This window comes from Notothenia rossii (genome assembly GCF_949606895.1).
Source record: "Notothenia rossii genome assembly, chromosome: 2".
In the NCBI taxonomy this organism is placed as follows: Eukaryota; Metazoa; Chordata; class Actinopteri; order Perciformes; family Nototheniidae; genus Notothenia; species Notothenia rossii.
The window spans coordinates 24,023,640-24,047,158 of record NC_136904.1 but is presented as its reverse complement, the minus strand read 5'-3'; the positions used below and the strand labels follow the sequence as shown (position 1 = coordinate 24,047,158).

General features: G+C 40.7%; 1 protein-coding gene across 4 annotated transcripts in view; it reads left to right on the top strand.

Annotated features, from left to right (window-relative positions):
• Positions 1–740: 740 nt before the first annotated feature.
• The window catches only part of pcdh9 (protocadherin 9), a 196,169-nt gene continuing 173,390 nt past the window's right edge, over positions 741–23,519 (top strand). For 2 of the 4 annotated variants that reach the window (XM_079667142.1, XM_079667141.1), the window contains exons 1-2: positions 744–1,529; positions 1,996–5,142. In XM_079667142.1, coding sequence (XP_079523268.1) covers positions 2,107–5,142 — 3,036 coding nt within the window. In that variant the 5' untranslated portion in view covers positions 744–1,529; positions 1,996–2,106. Of the gene's footprint in view, positions 1,530–1,995; positions 5,143–12,517; positions 13,092–23,519 lie in introns of those variants that run through there. The other 2 variants (XM_079667144.1, XM_079667143.1) reach the window with 2 other exon arrangements.

Genomic DNA, 23,519 nt, shown 5'->3' with positions numbered 1-23,519 from the left:
CCTCAGATCGTCACAGCCCTATAGCACGAGGCACTACACTTAAAAGGAAATGCAATTCAACCATTACGCACTGAGCTCGCACCACATGCTGTGTATAGCTTTGATGACTGGGATAACTGTCAAGGTTATTTCTTACGGACAAATGCTGATGAGTGGCTGCAGGGTGCTGAGTGTGGCGGACAGAGCGTGAATATGCACCCCGTGCAAACATGCGTACACAACGGCTTCTCTGTCTGGAGTGCAATTAGTGACTCTTACACAAGGCTTCTATTGTCGCCTATGCCTGTGTTTACTCTTGGCAAGTCCTATCCATTATAAACCGTTTCAGTTTGTGATTTTAACGGCTTCAAAATGTTGGGTTTTTGTGTCCGCTGCAATAAGTACAGCCTACCTGACAACAGCCTAACAGGTTGGCTTATGCCTTTCGGTGTGTCCCTTTTAGAGCCAATGACGGCTATCTGCCTTTTATATAATCATCAACAGTGCATAAGCAAGGGAACAGACACTCTTGTTCTCCATATTATCAGCAGCAGCACTAGCGGCTTCATCATCATCCTCATCGTCGTCATCATCATCCCCCTCCAGCCTCGGGCTTTTTGGTTAAGCGTCTCTGCAGCCTGCAGCATCTTCACAGAGCATCTCACCGCGGACTACCCTCCGGTCTGCATTAAGTGACGTGACTTTGGGCCAATCCTGTGGGCGCTCGGGTTGTCTACGCCACTGAGAGAAAGGGGCGGTGTCCAATGATGATGGTCGGCAGGGTGGGGGGCGTCGGTGTGGTGTACTTCACCACCCCTCCTATGGGTTTACACAGAGTTAGTGCAAGATATTCTGCTCCGCGAGTGAGAGTGCAAGGATAAACGGCACATACACGCTGCACATCGGTGCCACACTGAACAGCATTTATATCTAGGTTGGCATTTCCAAGTGGGATCCATTCTGAGATATCGCTTTTTCTTCATGATCTCTTTTTAACCTTGTGGTTTTCTCGGCTGATTATTGATGGTGCTTCATGAACTTGAAACATGACGGGACAGCAGTGTCTCCTCCTGTGTTCACCTCTTTGGCACCTTCACCTTAACAGGTAGCCCGGGGGGGAAAAACGCCGGGTTTTTTCGGTACGTTTACGGCAGATGAGCACTATTTTTTTAGGACCGGTTCAAATGGAAGACAGCACCAAACAGTGATCACCTGGCTGTGACTGCTGGAGAGCGGCGCTGATCACCGCAATCACTGCAGGGCGCACAATTAGATCCTGTCCATTCCTGAAGTTAAATGGGGGAAACGGAACTGCGACATTTGCAGCATCTATTTTATTCCAGTTTTTGCGACCAGCTGATTTTACCCAACATTTTTTCTTGAGTCTGATTACTCCAGCGGGTCGAATATTTTGTTCTTCTTATTCCTGGATCCAAAGCTTGATCTGACTGAGAAGGATATCTTTGCTCGAATAATCTCACAGGTACACCGGAGGAGAAGACTATGAGCTGACACACTCCAGCTTTTCTCCTGCGCTGTAACGGATTTGGGTATGTACGATTAGAATAGGTCTCAGTTGCCCACTAAGAATTCAAAATCTGTCTGAGCTCATTTTCTAGGCTTCATTCATGCGCATTCATTCGTTTATAAGCCCGCACAAAGCTAAAGCTCTTTAATTTCAGCAATGTAGTTTAATATTAATAAGAGTGTGTCATGTTAGTGAAGTTTGTGGCAATGGGGGTTTGAGTCGCTGAAAGAATTATTGGTGACTATAAAATGTGGAGGATTTTTAGAAAGGGAGCAAACATAAATGGTGGGTTAAGTGTTGCTTTAGATTTTTTACTGTGAATTGTTGATAAAGGCCTTTGGGTATAGTTTAATAGGGACTGTAAAAAAAGAAAGAAAAGAAAGTGAACAAAACAGCTGACTTTGAGGTTGGGGGTTGTTAATTAAATTGAATTACTGTGCATGGGAAAGTTATTTTCACTAAAGAGAAACTCTTTCATGTATTCATAGGTTGTCGCTGGAAGATTCCTGCCATCACATGCAAGGAGGCACTGCCTGTAACAACATTGCATAGAAAAAAACCTTTGATTTACTAAAGACTGGAAACACATTTACGCTGTCATGGATCTAAAAGACTATTACCTGTTGGGTGCCCTGTTCGCCTGCTTATGGCTAGATCCTTCAATAGCCCAAGAGCTAATATACCCCATCAGAGAGGAGTTGCAAGAAAATGTCCTCATTGGAAACATACCAAAGGACCTAAACATTTCCCATACAAATGCTGCCACTGGAGCAAGTGCTAATCTTGTGTACCGGCTCGTCTCCAAAGCAGGAGATAACCCTCTGGTGCGTGTTCTGAGCAGCACTGGCGAGATATTCACTACATCAAACCGAATCGACAGGGAGAAGTTGTGCCCTGGTCCCTCGTTTGAGGACAGCGAGTGCTCCTTTGAAATTGAAGTGGTCATCCTCCCTAATGATTATTTCAGGCTGATTAAGATCAAAATAATTGTCAAAGACACAAATGATAATGCCCCCATGTTCCCGTCCCCTGTGATCAACATCTCCATCCCAGAGAACACGCTCATTAACAGCCGATTTGCCATTCCTTCTGCCACTGACCCAGACACTGGCCCTAACAGTGTCCACAAATACGAGCTCATCAACGGGCAAAGTGCCTTTGGCTTAGACATAGTGGAAACGCCTGAGGGGGAGAAGTGGCCCCAGCTCATTGTGCAGCAGAATCTGGACAGAGAGCAGAAGGATACATATGTGATGAAGATCAAAGTGGAGGATGGTGGCAGTCCACAGAAATCCAGCACTGCAATTCTCCAAGTTACAGTAACGGATGTCAATGATAACAGACCGGTGTTTAAAGAGGGTCAGATAGATGTGCACATACCAGAAAACTCCGCTATTGGCACATCTGTTGTGCAGCTCCAGGCGTCAGATGCAGACATAGGGGCGAATGCAGAAATACGTTATGTATTTGGGACTCAGGTGTCAGCTGCTACGAAAAGACTCTTTGCATTAAATACAACATCTGGCCTAATTACAGTGCAGAGACTTCTCGACAGAGAGGAGACGGCTATTCATAAGCTCTCTGTTTTAGCCAGTGATGGCAGCTCTAGTCCCGCAAGAGCTACTGTTACTATAAATGTGACTGATGTGAATGACAATCCACCTAATATAGACCTGAGATACATAATCAGTCCCATTAACGGCACTGTTTTCCTCTCTGAGAAGGATCCCATCAATACCAAGATAGCTCTCATCACAGTGTCAGACAAAGACACTGACATCAATGGCAAGGTCATTTGTTTCATTGAGAAAGATGTGCCCTTCCATCTAAAGGCTGTGTACGACAACCAGTATCTGTTAGAGACATCTGCTCTGCTTGACTACGAAGGCACTAAGGAGTATAACTTTAAAATCGTGGCTTCTGACTCTGGAAAACCCAGCTTGAATCAGACTGCCTTGGTAAGAGTGAGGCTGGAGGATGAGAATGACAACCCGCCTATTTTTACTCAGCCAGTTATTGAGCTAGCTGTTATGGAAAACAACAAGCGCGACCTGTTCCTCACGACTCTCAGTGCCACAGATGAGGACAGTGGGAAAAACGCAGAGATAGTTTATCAGCTGGGACCAAATGCATCCTTCTTTGATCTTGACCGAAAAACTGGGGTCCTGACTGCATCCAGGGTTTTTGATCGGGAGGATCAGGATAGGTTCCTCTTCACTATAACGGCAAGAGATAACGGGACACCCCCTTTGCAGATGCAGGCGGCTGTTATTGTAACTGTGCTGGATGAAAATGATAACAACCCAAAGTTCACACATAACCACTTTCAGTTCTTTGTGTCTGAGAATCTTCCAAAATACAGCACAGTTGGGGTGATAACTGTCACAGATTCAGATGCCGGAGAAAATGCTGCGGTTTCTCTTTCCATACTGAATGACAATGAGAACTTTATCCTGGATCCTTACTCTGGAGTGATTAAATCTAATGTGTCATTCGATAGGGAGCAACAGAGCTCCTACACTTTTGATGTCAGGGCTGTGGACAGTGGCAGGCCTCCTTGCTCCTCAGCCGCCAAGGTGACCATAAATGTAATCGATGTGAACGACAACACCCCCATTGTCATCTATCCCCCCTCCAACACATCTTTCAAGCTCGTACCTCTCTCCTCTATCCCAGGATCTGTGGTAGCAGAAGTGTTTGCTGTAGACGGTGATACAGGAATGAATGCAGAACTGAAATACACCATTGTGAGTGGAAACAACAAAGGACTTTTCAGAATTGACCCTGTCACAGGCAATATTACTCTGGAGGAAAAACCAGCTTTGACTGACATAGGCTTACACAGATTAGTGGTCAATATCAGTGACCTGGGATATCCTAAATCTCTCCATACGCTTGTGCTGGTATTTCTGTATGTCAATGACACTGTGGGCAACTCGACTCTCATCTATGATCTCATCCGACGCACCATGGAGACCCCAATTGACCGTAACATTGGTGAAAGCAGTGAAACGTATCAAAGCGGTGACTATTTAACCATAATGATAGCCTTTGTAACTGGGGCATTGGTAGTGATTATTGTCATCTTTGTCACTGTGCTTCTGCGCTGCCGCCATGCTTCCAGGTTCAAAGCTGCACAGCGGAAAAAACAGGGGGCTGAGTGGATGTCACCCAACACTGAAAACAAGCAGAACAAAAAGAAAAAGCGCAAGAAAAGGAAGTCCCCAAAAAGCTCTCTGCTCAATTTTGTCACCATTGAGGGGAACAAGCCTGACGATCCTGCTCACGAGCCAATCAACGGAACCATCAGCCTGCCCACCGAGCTGGAAGAGCAAGGGATTGGACGCTTTGAATGGAATGCCACACCCACAACAACCTTTAAACCCAGCAGCCCAGACCTGGCCCGGCACTACAAGTCCGCCTCGCCGCAATCGGCCTTCCACCTCAAGGCCGACACGCCAGTCTCAGTGAAGAAGCATCACGTGATTCAGGAGCTCCCATTGGATAACACATTTGTTGGGGGCTGTGACACCCTTTCCAAGAGGTCCTCCACGAGCTCTGACCACTTCAGTGCCTCGGAGTGCAGCTCCCAAGGAGGGTTCAAGACGAAGGCGCCCATGCACACCAGACAGCAGGTAAAAGAGCACTTTTACTGGTCTATAAGTACTGCCTATAATTGCCCTGTTCCACAGTGCTAAAGTGCCAGTCTAGATTAGACACTTGCTTACTGTGAAGCAACAGAAAATATTACAGGAGACTTACTGCTTCAGCAAGTTCCACTATTTCTCAAACTTAAAAAAGAAAAAAGTAACTTGAACAACTGCTATTTAATGGAGTTGATTATGGACTCAACAATCACATGGAGAATTCTTGGGGAATAATTATAGACTGATGTTCTGTCATTGCTATATATTTAATTCTTATTAAATGCAAAATGCACCTGGGTGAGTGATTGCCTTGCCTTATTTTGTCTATTCAGCACCCAGGTTAGATCACTGGTAAAATGTACCAACATTACATTAATTGTGACTCAATGTTCTCTGTGAAAGAAACATTTTTTTCTTGCCTATCTACTCAGATTATCATCCTAGATAAATGCTGCACACATTCTTCCAAAAAAAGAAGTTAATTTTTCACCTCTCTCCTCATAAAACTGAGTGTATTCATGTTTTTTTTGTTTGTTTATTTGTTTTGATGTGTATTGTTAAATCACAAACGACTGTGTAACCTTTCAACACCTGCAGCAATAACAACAGTCAATAATTAGTCTGTTGCGGTAGTATTGTGAATGTCACAGTAGGCTTTGCTACATCATCTAAACTCGAATTAAATGCCTCTTCTCAAAGCACACAGGCAAACTGACTGAAGCTTGTCTGGAACTTGATACACATCCAATTCAAAAAGGATTAGCCAATAATGAGCCTCAAATTTCAACGTAATCCATGCTGCTTTTTATCAAAGCCTTATTAATTGTTCTGCTAATAAAGCACCACTACACAGCACACAGATCCGGAACACACGTGGATAAACACAGGGAGCAGCAGAGCAGAGGGAGAAAGGGAGGCAGAGTGAGACAGTTGTCAGTGGGTCAGGCTTGACGGGTGGTGGTACTGAACCTTTAGGTGGCAGTGTTGAGCTGCATGGCACAGCATGGCACTACGCCAACCTGCAGTGGACTTGTAAATGCAAGGGAGGAGAAGAACGAAGTAAAACCTACGTTGGTTTCTAAGTGAAATACTCTTGCCTAATGATGCACAGGGAAGATTGATAATGGCAGTTAAAGATGAGAGTGATAAGATCTATCCGGAAGAGAGAGTGGAATTACAGGGGTGACACTGTGCGACTCTTATCGATGCATACCTCCGGGTCACTGCATCTGGGGTTGCATTTAATGTGTTTCTGTGTGAGAGGTGGCAGTCAAAAGAGGCATTCACTTTGGCATCATTTGCCTTGGTGTGTGTGGTTGGTGATGTGTGTGAGAGACGAGACCAGGCGATGAAATGGGTGACGGTGTTAGTGGCAGTGGGGGTGAATTCAACCCTAGAGGAGGAAACATGAGATATGACACTATACTGTAAGCACAACTTCATTGATTCACTCCGTCATCCCATAATACCACACAAGATTTATTGGAATCAATAATTCTGACAAATGATTCAAAGAAGCACACAAACAGAGCCAGCGTGTTGTAAACAGCGCCATTGATAATATAAATGATTTACTGTTGCAGATACTTTTTCTCACAAGCGTTCCCCTGAAATGCTGTGTACATTGATTCATTTTATTTTATTTGTGTAGAGCATTTAATCCTTATAGAAAACAGTTGAAATGGACCTCAACGTGTGCCTCAGTTTAAATCTCTTCTTTTCACAAAAAGCGGTTCAAATTTACCATCTTCATATCCCTTTATTTTTAGAACTTGAAAATGAAATATAAGCAATTTATTTTGTAATCATATCTTATCATGTCATATCAAATTCATAATTAAATCAGTATTTATCTATTGGTTAAACTATAATATTTAGATCCCCAGCATCAGCACCATAAAAAGTCAAGGGGGAAGTAAGATATCGTTTCATAATACCTTTTAAATTACTCAAATTAATATGCACTAATATACTTGACTGCACACAAGGGTACACTTTCTTATCTCCTTCCTTATTATTAGAACGAAAAGGTAATTTTCTACCTTTCAACTATTTGCTAATGTCTTTCTTTGGAGATTTGTAATGAAGACTATCTGGTTCTTGATGTTTATTATTCTACAATATCTCACTGATAAGAATCCCACTTCAGATTTGAGGTTAAATGGCAGTTATTGATTGTGGTTAAATGATTGCACTGTTGTGTCTTACTGGATAAAGCAGAGTGATTTCACAATGCTATTGATACATCCATATTTGTAGTGTTTTGCACAATGCAACTATTTGCAATGACATGCACATGTCATCTCTTTTTCATGAGTATTGATAAGAAGACGATCAGCCAGTCCAATTGCTTTTTGGATTCTGCCTGAGATTGAAAACAGAGAAGAGATTATCTGCAATTTGAAACAAAAAAAGAAAATGTAAAAGCCAAAAAATAGTAATTACCTTTTTGAGTGTATCTTTAAACAGACAGTGAATCCAAAAGGTAATATCATAGGATTATCATATCATATTTCCCGGAGAGTAGCAGCGCTTTAGAAAAAGATAAGAACTGCATTATTAAAAGATTTCTTATATATACAAAGATGATAAAAAAAAAGTCAATATCAATGTTATTATTCAGTTTAAAATGTGGTCTGATGCACTGCATCCAAAATGAATAGGGTGTTGAATTCTTACACCAAATAAAGCTTCAAAAATATCTATGATAGAATGATGGAGTTTATATTAATGTTGTTACATTATGAGTAACAAACCATCATCAATCACCCATTGTTGCCTGAAATTGACACGAAATAAGCAATTACTTGAAAGAGGGTGTTCAAGAGAAACAAATGTGTAAAGCTGTAGGGAATAGCTTTTATAATTGACCTTCTCTCTTAGAACTTCAAACGCCATTTTGTTTCAATTCTTAAGAGTCACATCAATGCAACATCAGCACCAATCAATAAATAAATCAGGAAACTGAAAGGAAATTGATGAACAAGAAGGTGGGGAGAAAGGTTGACAACAACAGCAACGCCTGCACGTTTCAGCAGTGTCTTCCTCCCAAAGAATATAGAACATAGGGAATAGAAATTGCAGATATCTACTACAGTGTCATAACAGACGAATGCAATCAGCTTTATAGAAACCCCTAACTCGGCTGATAGCAAAAGAAGACATCTTTGCCTTTCCTTTCTTTTTTCCCCCACTTATTATTTACCCTCCAGGGACCTACATTAGTGTAAACAACACTGAGGAAAAAAGCATGTCCTAGTTTCTCAAGGCAACACAAGCATCTAAGAAACCAAGTATAATCATAGCCGTTTCACCATCATTCTGACTCTCTTCCTTCCAGTAGTCTTACGGGGAGACATATATGTGGCTCACTACATAACATGAGCCCAGCGGCTACGCATTAGCCATGTACTGCGCATCAGATCCCAAGGCCCATGTTGCGGACACATCAGCGTGGTATCACTGAGGTTGCGTGGTTTGAGAGTAGTCATTGAGATGATGTATGAAACGTGCTAAATCCATTACTATCCACATGTTAAGTCGTCACTTTATTAACCTTAAATGAATCCCATGAGGTTTGTGAGTTTAAGGCTGTTAACTCTGTTGAGTTAGCAAGCATATATGGACATCTACATGTACATATTATTGCTGATACACAAGATGTCTCCTCTTTCCCCTGCTTTGTTATGGTAATATACATTATATGCTTGGATGCACAATTATGGGCCTCATATAGGGCTTTCAGTAGTGTGTATTGTAACCATGTGCAAAAAGGCTTAATTGCTGTGGGTTATTAGTGTTTTTATGCATGGCAGAAAAGATGCAAGCACTGAAAGAAAGTGTGTAAATACTTCTTTCTTCTGCAGCACACACCATGCTTTAGCTCTGGGGACAATATCCAGCAGCTCCCTTTTGAACACATATAACGTCTGACATACAACGCACATTCAATGACTTAATCAAAATAATTTCTGGGTGCTTTTTTTCCAAAAATTTATCCAACGTTTATTTTATATAATTGGTGTGTCAATTACAATGAAAATAGAATTAGCAGGCACAGTAAGGTGTTTGGTTGATATAAGGTATAAGTGCAGTGATATACATTTCCAGTGCAGAAATCCCAGTGAGGAAGAACTAGGAATCTTTTGCAGGGTAATCCTAAAGTTTCCCTGTCAGTACGTTTAATGAATGGACATTCTATGCAAACACGAGTTTGTACAGACCATTGTAATTATGGAGCCTTGGGGGAGTCGTCCTTCTTGTGCAGGTTCATTTGCCACATTAATAAGGGGATTAGTAGTACGAACGGGGGCTGATGGCAGCAGGAGAAGTTTGAGAAGATTAATGAACTATGACAATGTTGCACCTGAGGGGAAAAGTCTGTTGCAATATCTTCTGGGTTGTGCTGACACAGACTTTGGCAGTATGAAAGAGGAAGATGGAGAGTGGCTAGTGATTGTTGCCGACTGCGATCATACATCCTTCTCCTCAGCTTTCCTGTCACTTTTTCAGGACGCTGTGTTTGTGATCCTTTATACTGTACATGTCCATGATACTTTTGACTGAAGATGTTCCAGTTGATTTAACATTTTCTTGAAAATAGCAACACCAACTTGTTATATCGCACCCTTTCTGTAGCTATAAACACAAAAAATGACTTAAGGACGTGAATACACTAAATCTTTGAGAAAATACTGAGTTTTCTTCAGTTGGGTCTTTTGCAATCATCAGTTTAATGATTATTCAAACTACCGATATATGCAAGGACAAACACCCATTCGCTCTTGGAGTAAAATGTATCACATCCTCAAAACAAATGTAGCTATCAGGAGATCGTAAGCCAATAAGTCTGTGAGTGAAGTGTCTCTCAAAGCTTTAAATCATCAGTGCAGGATTTGCAGGGCTCTTTACTGCAGAGAACATTATATTTCTTTAAAAAACTTGTCATGTCTTCTCTGTCTAGGTGGGTAAAAGGAAATGAAATGGATTGCGGGCTATACTAAAGTAGTGGGTGTGAGTGCTACCTGAGTAGATTATTGCCCCGAGGGGGATCCAGTTTTGTCTGCACAAAACAACAAAATAAATCAAAGCTCCCCGTTGGAACATTGGCTGAACTGTGGAGATCATTTATATGTTTTTATTTTCTTCTGTTGAGAAAAATGAAGTGCTTCTGATTTTTTATATATTTATTTATTTATTTATAGCCTTTTAGTTTTTTTTGTCTATAACTGCCAAGGATAGTAGTGCCAAAACACAGATGATGGCAAATTACCAGGAATTGCATTTGATTTTTCGTGAACATCTGTCAAATTTCATTTCTGTCTAAGCCATTTTCATACATGTACAATTTTACAAACATTTGTTTTATTATTTTAAACGTGTCAAAAAAAACCATTTTGATGATGACAAACCCTGTCATTTATCAAAAGGTCTTACGTGTGTGTGTGCGTCTGTGATTTTTCTTTCTTTCTTGGTTTGTTGTTTGTCCATCACATTTGGCTGGCAACCCATTTATCTCAAATTCCTCATCCATTTCTGCAACTTTCAAAGCAAATTGATTGATGATCAATCTTCAGGGGGTTGCTTTGTTAAATTAATGTTTTGCATGCACAAAAAACAAAGTCATTCTGGCTTTTGTGGGACTGCCATTAGTTAATTCATCTCCATTTTCTCACTAATCCACAAAACACATTTCCCATTTTTCTAAGGCAATCAATCAAGTTGACATACTAGCTTCATATTTTTTTCTTACACTGCATGATGAGAAAAACAAACAGCAGCCTAACACACTTACAGTATCAACACCTCATCTGAATTCTCTCAAATTTACCTTAAATACAAGAGTAGACGGTGGAAGAAAATGTTTCTTGACTACTTGCTTGTCTAAAAAGAAGAAGAAAAATGATACAAAAAGATGAAGTTACGATGCTAATTCATTGTTTGAATGCCCCCACCCCCACCCCCACCCAAACAACCCATCTCTCCTTTCAACTCCTCACTTGGCCCCTCCACCCACTCCTTATCTTCCCCGTCTCCAGCCCACGCCTTTCACACATGTTTTATCGGGGTCAATGCAGTTACAAGCAATGCTAAATCACCAAGGGTTTGTTCACCTTTGTGTTCTGATCATTTGTGACACATGAGGGTGCTTTGTGTACATAGCCCCACTTTCTCTCTGTTACAATCCCCTCTCCTTTTATCATGAGAGTGTAAGGGTGTGTTTGTAAAATATGGGCAAGGAGGTGCTGTGTGTCCTGACATGACAAACCCACAGGGAGACGTGTCCTTGTCATTGGTTTGTTGTGTCAAGTGACACACAGTCCGATGCTCTGTCACTAGCCTGTTCCAGTGTCTAGACTAATAGTTGTGATAATGGCATTGCCAGCCAACCCCCTCCCCCCACCCCCACCCCTTAAGCTAAAAGCCACACTTGACTTGAAATGTGACTGCCATTGACTGCTTTGCCACTGGGCCCCATAGCTCACAAAGACTCTGTAACCCTCATCAATGTAAATCTTTCTTGTATATATGAGATGTTTCATGTAAATTGAACTCCTGGTAATCTTGCCTAATGTGCTGTGTTAAACAATAATGGACTTGTTTAATCTAATTTTGTTTTATTTATTTGATCCTTTTTTTTATTTGCTGGGTATACATTTATTAAAGCTGAAATAAACTCTGCCGGGTTTTAAGTACATTGCAACGCCTATTCTGTTTTAAAAAGCTTTATTTGAACAGTGCTATTCTACCTTTATAATTTCATAATAAATGTTTCAAAGAGATCATTTCTTTCTTGTTTTTAATTTGTCCGTATGTTCTGCTTTTGTGATGTTGTGATAAGACATTGTGTATAAACTGGGATATGTTTCAATCAATCTACTACGTGTGAAGCAGTTCTAATCAGTATTTCTCCGTAAACAAGTGCCTCAGCTGATTATAATGCCAAGTTGTGTATTTTAAGAAGAAAATAGATTTTCTGCTTTGACTGAATCCAATATTTGAAATGAGGCACACAAAGTCACTGACACAGAGCCAATGTAATAAAGCCCTTACAGTGGAATTGTAATTCAAGTTAATCTAAAGAGGTAGTTTTGTTTGGGGTACATCCCCTATTGACAAGTCACATGAGCACATCGATATCTGTATGTCTCGGTGTGCAGCTTGAAGGCATGCTGAATGCTGAGTACAGCCTTGCTGACCTAAATACATGAATGTCAATGGGATCAAGTAAGCAGCTGCTCTCAAACATCTGATGCTCAAGCTTTAAAGTCTGCGCTGGTTAGCCTGTAGCATTAAATGATACTTTCAGGTTTTTCAAGTCTGTCATCAAACAAAACTGACATGCTCATATGTTCTTTTACAGATTAATGGCCACTCGTGATTGGTTGTGAAGGGATCACTTCATTGCCAAACTTCAATTTCAGCGGAAGCTTATATGAAGGCTTCAATAAAAAATGCGACTTTCCCGTTGGTATCATCCAAAGTTACAGTTTCCCTATGCTATAGCCTCTCTTTGTTCCCCATCCCCTAAATCTAAGTTGTACTAAAAGAGTTCATGTTTTTACCGTTCTGACTTTGCTGTGAGCCAAGTGAGGATAATTGTCTAACATAACTTCAAAAACATAAAAGAAGAAGTAAGCTAAACAGAATAATTACCCCCACATTTCTCTCTAAGGTCAGTCCTTAAGAACTCCTTTTCTGCAAATTTTTTGCTGTGTCTCACTCGATCCAATTAGGACTTCCTTCTTATTAGTGGAGCAGCAAAGGCAGCTGTAACTGAACAGCTTCTTATTGTATCAGTTGTGCAAAAAAGGCACACATCTCTGTCTGGTGTATACAGTAATATCCAAAGAAAATATGACTAAATATCCTAACCTGCACCCTAATCTCCCATCATCATATCCACCGTCAACATCATAACAAAAGCTAACAAACTCAATATGTATTGTTCCTTATAGTTATCTCTAGAATAATAAGGACAAATAAACACGGTTGTAACAATGTTGCTTATTTTTTCTTGCAAGAGCTGTCTTTTTTGACATCTTCATATTTTGCAATCTCCGAGTACTTTCCAGTTTCAGAAGTAAAGATGTGTCACCTCTTCACTGGTCTTTACAGAAAAGGAGAGGGGGGTGTGGATGGAAGTGCCACGCCAACACATCTATGGGAAGTAGACCTAACTCAGCTTAATCTGTCCACTCTGTTTGAAAGCCAGAGGCAGAGCTTAGTCTTCATTTGAGTGAGGATAAATAAATAAATATAGGCTTTAAAGTTGACCTCATATATACGGTCACTTTCAAAAAGCTGTGTGCACTTACTGGCTGGTATTTGAAACCTAACTTCTGACCTAAAGTATAATCGTATTGTATTTCCTTTCCAGTGAGAGGGTACAAAAGGCAATGCTAGTAATGCATCTTTAAACATTTTATCAGAATTGGTGGTCAGTGTCTCCCAATCTCATGTGGCCATATTTCCAAATGTTGTGGAATCCATGTGGGATGGTAAGTCTTTAGATAACATGGATATTAAAAATGCTATGCTATCATTGAATTTGCTGAATTTTAATATGGCAGTTTGTTCTGCTCTTGCAGAGAATATATTTGCAGGCATACAAAGTTAGGGATGGACTCAGACGTGAACTTGTATATGCATAATTCTGCTTAGTGAAGAAGTATGAATAGCCAGTCCAGAAAGCCTTTTAGTGCACACAAATATACAGGCTTTTCATTTATAAATCTATGTGTATGCATTGCTATACATCATTGTTATCCTGAAATTGAGCGCACATGACAGTGCATAACATCCACTCTAACAATGATCGTCACAGGAATGATGTCAGATGCCTTTTTAACCTTGTTTGGACAGAAACCAGATTAATTCTGTCCTTGGTCGTCCACCAGCAGTGTCCTCAAAGCAAGTCCTTGTTTCATTATGCATAGCCATTACGCATTGCTATGTTTAGTAAGCCAATAAAAGTGATTGATGACCCACAGGTGGACAAACATCTGACTCAATGCAGTGTTTTACGAAAGTATTCAGATCCTCAACTTGAGATAAAAAATAGTCCATTGCAACTAAAAGTCCAGCTAAATGTTAGACAAACATGACACATTATTTTATACTAAAGTATCAAAAGAGTCATTATTATTCTGGAAGAAGTAAACCCTAAGATGATTATATGGTTACACCTTTGGACTATTATTACGGATGCATTGATAAGCATGTGGTTTGAGGTGAAGCTAATATTTTACATAGGTAGTTTATTTCAAGGCAACACATCACATTTTGTTATATAGGACTTTGTTAGAATTTGTAGAAGTAACTTGGGGTCAAACAAATGTAAGATATATTTATTTGAAATATAGTGAAGCATAAACTAGAGTAGCATACTATTGAAGTAAAAGTACTTTGAAACAGTTCTCAGGTAAATGAGTGAAGTACATGTACACTTGGAAGTATACCCACGTTACTGTGCGTTTTGTGGGTCCAATATGTATGCTTCAAATATTAATTTGCAATGGAATAACATTTGTTTCCCCACATAATTGTAAATGTGCACATATCACCTCTGAATATGCTTACACATGCCACATTCTCATATCTTTCCATGAATTGACAGATGCTTTTTTGAACATAAAGCGTTGGCCTGGAGCCTCAGTAAATGAGTCATCTGCCCGACGCACTTGCACTGAATAAAAATCAGGATCAGTCAGACACTTGAAGAGGGCCGAGCCTTGTATTTTTCTTTCCCTTTCTGCTGCTGTTGCATATGTTTTTATATTTCCCTCCAGTGACAGCGTGGTCTAGTCCTGCTTATATATTCCTCTAGAGTAATCTTTACTTAACCAAAACTCACTCATATGTTTTCTTGTGGCAAAGAAAATTAAGGAAGGCGAGAGTATGCCTCAGTTTTAGTCCCTACATGAGATAAGCTTTTTTTCATTTTCAATCTTAACCGCCCAGAAGGTCCCTTCAGGACAGAAGTGAGTTGTTGCAGTGATGTCGCAGGGAGGGTAGAGCCCTTCTACTGTTATGTACGTATAACATCTTTATTGAAGGAAGGTGCAGTGGTCACACCACCGGGAGTCTGAGGCAAATGTTAGTTTTCTATTTCCTCCTTGCTTCCATAGAAAGACTGACATATGCATGCAACTGCACACACAAAAAGAAATAGCACGTGGCCTAAAGGTTGCAAAAGTGAACTTTTGACCCGGAGGGATGCTGGGTCGATCCCTGGACAGGCAGGATAAATTAGACTGGGGATGAGAAACCTCTACTGGGGTGGCCTTAAGCATGGCACTTAACCCCCACTTGCTTCAGAGGGGTCACTCAGTAGATAACACTCAGTTGCACTGGGCAGCTTCTAGGTGTAGATGCATGAACTTGTGTTAGTGTGGAGCAGGATTTTGCTCTGAACCAGCATTTGTAGTCAGAGAATCCAACCTGTATGACTCATACCAAGAGAAAGATATCTTTATGCGTCTCCTCAGTCGTTCTCTTTTGACAGACGTTTGAAATGTAACAGCTACTTCTCTGCCTGTTAGGCAGATAAATGTGATAAGTAGACACAGTCCTCTTAGCACTTGGTGGTTGGTTTTGAATGGATTGTTACAGGAAGCACATTAGACTTAGGAATAAAATCATAAATGAGATTTTATGGGAATTTTGAAGGATTTTCATTGAAGTACTTATTACATGGAAATAAAATAGATATTTCAAAATACATCATTGTTGTCTGTATGAACATAAACAGCTTGCTGCCATAAGTAGATTCTTAAGTCATATTCTAAGCTTTGGTTATAGGGAGAGGTTTGATCTCTCTGAAATGTAGCAGAAAGAAAACGATTGGTTCCCATGGTGAACTTGATGAAAAGCATTGATTAATTGGTGTTAAGACTAATTATATACTTCCTTAAATCTGTACTACATCATTAATAGATTCCCTTCATCACAACAACAAAGAGCAACAGCACTTACCATGGATGGCATTTGATTTTCTCTGGCAGAGTACAATAAGAGATATGAGTGAATTGGTAGACAACTAGACATATAATGCTCTTCAGGGATCTAATTAGATAAGAAGTTGTGATGTATGGCCGCTCAAAGGATGTGTGTCAACCCACTCCTGTTCAATGTATAGGCTGCAGATTTGTATTGATTGTATGCTTTGTCTTGTGCCTCAGGCATCAGCACGCTACAGTGTAAGCCGTGAGCCTTGCCTTTGTCTGGTGAGCTGAGAAGATAAGGGTTGTGATAAATCTGCCCGAGAATAAGCTGTCATAGAGGTGCCGCACCTGGGAATATTTAACGCAAACATAAAATATAGCTTGTCTGTTGTTTTATCGTCGAGGGTATAAGAAATGGCAGGGTTTTAAAATACTCTCACCTCCTTATTTTTGCACTTTTCTATCTCTACAGCTCTGGCATGCACAGCAGCCTACAGTCCTGCTCGCCTTTGTACGGGCCATGGAGCGGAGAAAAAAAGGGAAAAAAATAGATACTTTGCGCGGAATGGTGAACCGGCGTCTTATCGCAACTCAGTAATATGCAGAGGTGTTAAACATTTGGCTAGTTTATTTAGATTAAATGATTTAGTCCAGGTTGTGCAGAGTTAGCGAGGGCTGAATCAAGTAGTGTGTTGGGGATGAACAGGGAGGAGGTGAACATTGGTTTTCCCTATCTTACGCTGCAAATAGAGACCCGGCCTGGTTTCCTCTCTCTCCGACTCCCCTCTGAAGATAACGTGCCCTGATAATGGATATATGCAGCCAGATTTATTTTCTATTTCCTGCCCCAACTGCTTTTCCAGGGAACCTCTTTTTCTTAATGTATGTGCTTTATGGCTGCTTTCAGCTTTGACATTCAGGAAAGCAGAGCTCCAGTACCAGAGCAAGAAGGGAAGCATTTGCTATGCAAAACATAGAGGAGAATGCTCTTTCAGTCCTGCAACTTTTACCGTAAGATATACATGAAGGCGGGAATGCAAGCTGGAAAGGAACGTTTATCCACTCTGATGATTGGTCTGCCCCAAATCTTTGCCCACCGACTTTTAATCCCATCTATTGCAGGAAACTAATATATAACACACAATTACAGTTTCCCCGTTGGTGAAGTGGACCTTGTCATAAGATTATTAATGCAGTTTTGGAATTAAAATGAGTCATTCAGTTGTACATCAAAACTTGAAATTAAAGTTCAAGTCTGCGGAAGCGTTTGAGACAGTGAGTAACTCACAGACATGACTTGATGTAACACGGCAGCCTCTCATTTGCCCCTTTCCACCCCTTTCCCTCTAATCTTTAAAAAGCCATGGCTCCGTCTGTCATGTGACATGTGACCCCACTTCATGCTTGGTAGGGTGTCTCAGTGTCCCAGAAACCAGTCCGGCCTCTGTCCGGGGAACAATGAGGTTCCTTCACCGCCACACACTGAGGGCTGTGGTTGCCCCAGGCCATACATCACATGAAATCCCTCGTGAATGGTGCACGTGTGTCTGATTGTGTGTGTTTGTGTGTATTTTATATGTGTATGTGTGTCGTCATGTGGTGATGATAGAGCTGCATTCCCTGAACACTTATTCAACACTGCTCTAAGCTGTTCACCCATAGAGATCAGTGGCTGGCTTGATCTGGTCCATATCTCCACAGTGAGAAGTTTGTGTGTTTGTGTGTGTGTATGTGAGTGTGTGTATCTGTCCACTTATTAATAGCCTAGCCTCTGGAATGATATTCATAACCAGAGCAGGACAGAGGGGATTTAAAGTAACACACTGGGCAGATTGGACTGATTCATATCTTAGAGGAGCATGTCGTTTGATCTTGTGTTTGTTTAGTGATTGGGAACACACTCTGGAGATATCTCTGTCCTATAGGCAATGAAGGACAGTATTGATTAGTAATCATTATGTGGGCTCTAATGCATCTATTATTCTGTCATGATGGTTGCTATATTTTAGTAGGAAAACATACTACATAATACATCCAGAATTGTATTTTCAAAAGCCAAACCACCAGTCCATTGTTATATATTTTACCTGTATATACATATATATATTTTTAAATGTATTTGTCTTTTATAGAATCAATATTAAATATCTTGTTGCCGTCACACTGATCTGTTTGGCTGTTATTTCAGGATAAATACGCAAATAACTGCTTGAAACAAAAGAGAACTGTTACGGTAATTAACTCGCCATACTGACAACACAGGTTTCTTATTTTACAAACGTCATGAAGGCCTATAGAATGTTGACAGCTCAGCGTGAGACCAAAAGAATAATTGAGACAGGTGTCGTTCGCACTGCAAGCAGGGGTCAGTTTGTCACCTGCTGTTGTATGCATGAACACACACGCACGCACATACGCACGCACACACACACACGCACACACACACACACTTCTATTATTAATGTGTCTTTCTTAAGTTGGTCGCCCTCCAGTTATCAGACAGGCTGTTGTTCTCTGGTTTATTCTATGCGCCAGTTATAAGCTGTATTTCTGGAGCTCAAGTGACCCTAAACTGACCTGATTTCTAACATACAGTACAGACCAGAATATCTATAGGCTGCCATTCATTGTGTCTAAACTCAGTGCCAACTTTAACAATAAGTCCTTTCTAAAAGAAAAACGTCAAAATACAAGTATTTCCAATGCAGCATATTTTCCTTTTCTTATGGGAAACAGTATATCACATAAAAGGTTGTCACATGGAGATGGTACGTGTAAAACGTTGCTGTCCATGTGTGACATTTTTGATTTGGGAATAGTAAGTATTTTATGTCTTGCGTGCTGAGATGGGATGATCGAGCTGTCCACCACTTTGGTCCAGAGTATTAGACATTAGTCTACTATAAAATTGCATACCGACTTTTAAACTCCCCAGCGGATGAATCCTTCGTACTTTGGTCCCCGGGCTTTTCTAATGGCACTAGCAGCAGGCTGAAATGTTTGCTTGTATTGTAGTTTTATACCTTTACGGCCATTGGTTGGGTTGCCATAAAGCAAGGTGAATATGAATTACTTTGGTGATCCTGTGACTTTTCTGCTCGTGCCACAATTCCGTTGACATTTGTGGTTTGACGTCCAGTGTCTTAACAAGTATTGGATGGATTGCCATGACATTTCGGTTTGGCTTTTATGATCCCTTCAGAATTACATTTTAATCACTTTGATGATCCCCTGATGTTTCAGTGCTACCATCAGGTCTAATTCATATTTTTTCTGTACCTTATGTTTAAAGTGCTATTTTACGAAATTTTAGTATGATAATGCTAAATTTGATGTGGTTTGCTTTATGGCTGTATGCTTTATGCTTTGAGCTTTATGACGGGGACATTTTAGCAGGATAGCATGCCTTTGTGAGTATGTTGACATGCTGATGTAAGCTTTCAGCTCATAGCGTCGTTCTGACTAAGGATACCGTCACAGAGCTGCTGGCATGGCAGTGCATTCTAAGTCTTGTTTGTAAAATAATCTTCCTTGGATAAAATATAAAAGAGTTAGTTTGTTTTTGACACAAAGGACATATTTAATCTATTACATTTGTTATCCACTCAGTATATTTATTGCTTTTTGATAACTACAGAATTATTTCTGAAGCATCCACATAATAAAACAAATTCATATCTGAATCTTTAAGACCTTGTTAGCTTAAAATAACAAATATAAAGAATCATTTGATGTCACAGCTTCCTGTTCTGCACCTGGCTGCCTGCATCAGGGCTTCATAAGAAGGAATCCTTTCTTCTTCACTCTGTGTCTCTGTGTGTGTGTATGTCTGCACGTGTGTCTCTGCGTTTCTGCGTGCGGGGCGTGTGTGTAGAGGTCATTGCCTTAATTGAATAATTGACTGGACGATTCTATCTTGCCAGAATACATAGAGACATAAAGAAACAAAATGAAATCCATGAATTGAAAAACCTGTCAAACTGAAAATAAACCCTGCAGCTAAAAAGAAAAGGCAACAAGTATTTGCTAATTGGATCTAGGTTTGCTCCAACATTCCTCATTGTGCAGATGGTAGAAACGCACACATTTTTTTTGTTTGTTTTTCAATTCCTTGGGCTTCACCAAATGCCATCTCTAATCTTTGACGAGGATCTGGCCTTGAAGGCCCTGGTAATATCAAGCACAAACAATCAATACCGGCCAATCTCTTGAGGCCTTAATGGACTTGGAAAGAATATTAAGAGGTAGTGTCTGTAGAGAAGGTTTTTGCCACAGCAGTCATCCCTCAGCTAATTTGTGTTTGTGTGCCAAGGGAGGCCGCACACTGGGACTGCTGTAACAGGCTCTCAGTCCCACTTTCTGAGGAGCTGCTGCCAGGCCAACAAGCTCACACACACACACACACACACACACACGCACGCACGCACGCACGCACGCACATGCACGCACACACACGCACGCACGCACGCACGCACACACACACACACACACACACACACACATGCAAATATGTGCTCCCGCATAGACACAGAACAACTGAACAGGCTTTTCTCTGCAGCAAACCAATCAGTGTTCAGCCAGTAGCATTACAATAATATAATTCTGACTGTTGACACCAAGGGTATCATTATTGTATAATGCTTATTATCATCCTCAGTGTGGCTGAAAGTGTTTGTGCCAGTGAGAAAGAGAGAGAAAATGAGAGGGTGGCATTTGGGATGCCAGGCTGAATGTGGGGTAACCAAGAGAATGTGGGAACAGTGCCCAATCCCTGTGTCGCGGTCCAGTAGTAAATCTGCCTGTTGTTGCCACACATTGCTAATGAAACTAAACAGCACCCCAGAAGTGTCACTACATTTGAGCCTTACCTCCCTGTTTAGCATAAGAAAAATCAGCACTGAGAAATCTAATTAAAATAGGCTATTGTAGACCCCCTATCCTAGTTATTAGGTTTTCCAGGGAGTGCCTGTCTGTGTGGTGTGAGATGAGAGGGTTGGCTTAAGATTCTGACTTAATACCAGCCTGACATTTGTTTTAGTTTTTTTCCCTCTTCCCCTGTTCTTCTATCTCTTTCAGTATTCATTTACCCTCTCAGCTTGAGTGCAGGGACAAGTCCACAGGCTACCTCCGAGACAAGCTCTTCTCTACATATATGTGTTTTTTTGCAATCCCATGACGAAGAATAGTTTGTTTCACCTTATTAGATTTCAGATATTTCTCCTTGCCCTTGCATCCTGTCTCTCTGTTCATTTTCCTCTTCCTTGATTTCCAATTTTCCTGCCTGCATTTTCGTCCATTTCTTCCCTGCTGCTACATTCATTCTATTCTCCTTTTGCATTTCATAATCTTCTGTCCTTCTGCATTTCATTCCTTCCTATGTGTTTCTCATTTTGTTCTCTAATTTATTTCTCAATTTTCATCATTCGCCATCTGCCTGTCAATTTGCTTTCGCCTCACCCCTCACTCCATCCTATTGTTGGAAGGCAACGTCTCAGCATTCCAATTTAGCAGTGTTCCACATTTTATTCTCTTTTTGTTTTCAATATGCACTCTCCCAAAGTGTACGACATAGTATATAACTATTTGATTTTACCCACCTGAACCTCCCTGTCTAAGTGGCTGCTTAGCTGACTGCCAATTTAGAGTTTAACCCCAGGAGAGGAAGGCTTGTGCCAGAGAGGCAGATGGTCAGAGGCGAAGGCAAAAGATGCTGGGAAATTCTTCCTTTAACCTCTATTGCCCACTCTGTCATTCTGTCCGCTTTCTCTCTTTATTTCTGTGGGTGTATGGGTGTGAGAGAGGGAGAGAGGGAGGAGAGCATGGGGGATATTTGGGTGTGTTTGCAGGGTGGCAGCAGCAGCCTGTGCGCACTGAACCTACTTCACAACCTCCCTGCATATTTCAGAGCCCTCATGCAATATTGCTTCTCAGTCTTCTGCCGTTGTCTGTTGCCGCTCTCACCAATTTTCCACCTCATTGTCATTCATGTGCAATCTGTTTGTTTGGCCAACCGTCCTCGTATTGAGAACATCTCAGCCGAACAACTTCGTGTCCACGTGTCACTGAGTGTATTTCCTGCTATCTTTTGTATAATCTGCGTCGCCTTGGTGATTCATTCTATAAAAAATGCGGCAGGACTTCTTTAAAAACTCAAGGCTTTCACAGCTCCTTGAGGTGTAATACTGGAACAATAAAACCTTTCAACCAGTCTTACAATTGCACAATAGCTTTCGTTGCTCTGCCTCAGTAGGAGGATGCCTTTATAAAAGTGTTTAATTCAGAGAAGATAACCTGCACTCTTGCTTCATGGAAAGATTTAGTGGAGTGACCCCTACTGATACCTTTGTGCCGATTAAAGAAATGATTTATATCTTCTATTTCAATTGCATATGACCCAGCAAGGAACCCTCTTTATTGTACACCAAACACACACAGCCACTCTCTAGAATCTGCTTTTTCTTATTAACTTCTTACTGTTTCTAACGATGTGAATTTATCTCCATAAGCCAACTGCAGTATTTTGGTGCTTTAACATCAGCAGGTGTTTTAAAGTAATATATGTGAACTTTAAATGTTTCAGTGTTATTACACCGAACACATATTAAGGTAATGTACAGTAAATCACAAAGAACGATTGGTTTGCACAGTTGCTAATATTCCTGATGTAGCTGCTGTGTTAAAGTGGTACACTTTCATCATGCAAAACATTCACAGCATGAGGTAAGGAAAATATATACTTTTTTATACACTCTAAATGCAAGATGACAAATTCTGAGATATTATTTAGTTGATCAAACAATGAAAAACATACTGTATTTGAAGGTCTATAAGCAATTTGTTCTAAAGATTTCTTCTCTTCAATAAAACATGAGTCAATTTACACCCTGGTGAGCATATGGTAAAATAAAAACTATTTTAGAACCATGCAGTACTTATTTACTGCCTTATTATAAATGCAACAGTAGCTCTGCTGTGCTTTGCTGCTCATGTCAGATCTTGTATGGTTTCCAATGGTAACCGGGCAGGATAAGAGGATGAAAGGCTCATTATAACCCCACTGAGTGAAAATTAGCCCCTCTCACTCGCAATAGTGCACTAGCCTTTTCTTCACTGGGCAGTCCGACATATCTGTTGTCATCATAATAGACCTCTTTTCTGTGAGTAGGGAGGGGGTCATTTTTACTCTCTATAGGTCTTATTCAGGCTGACAATGCTCAGGATTCAAGAGTGTGCAGTGTTTATGCGAGTTTGTGTGGGTTCATTTCACTTCCTGCGTATATGTATCCGGGTGCTTCTTTAATGCTAAAGCATGATTTAACTTGTGCGTTATTAAAATGCAAAGCTAACTGTGGCTGGGGAATTATGGGATGATCCCTCATCCCCTGCTGTTAGTATGCTAAACATCATTGATGTGCTCTT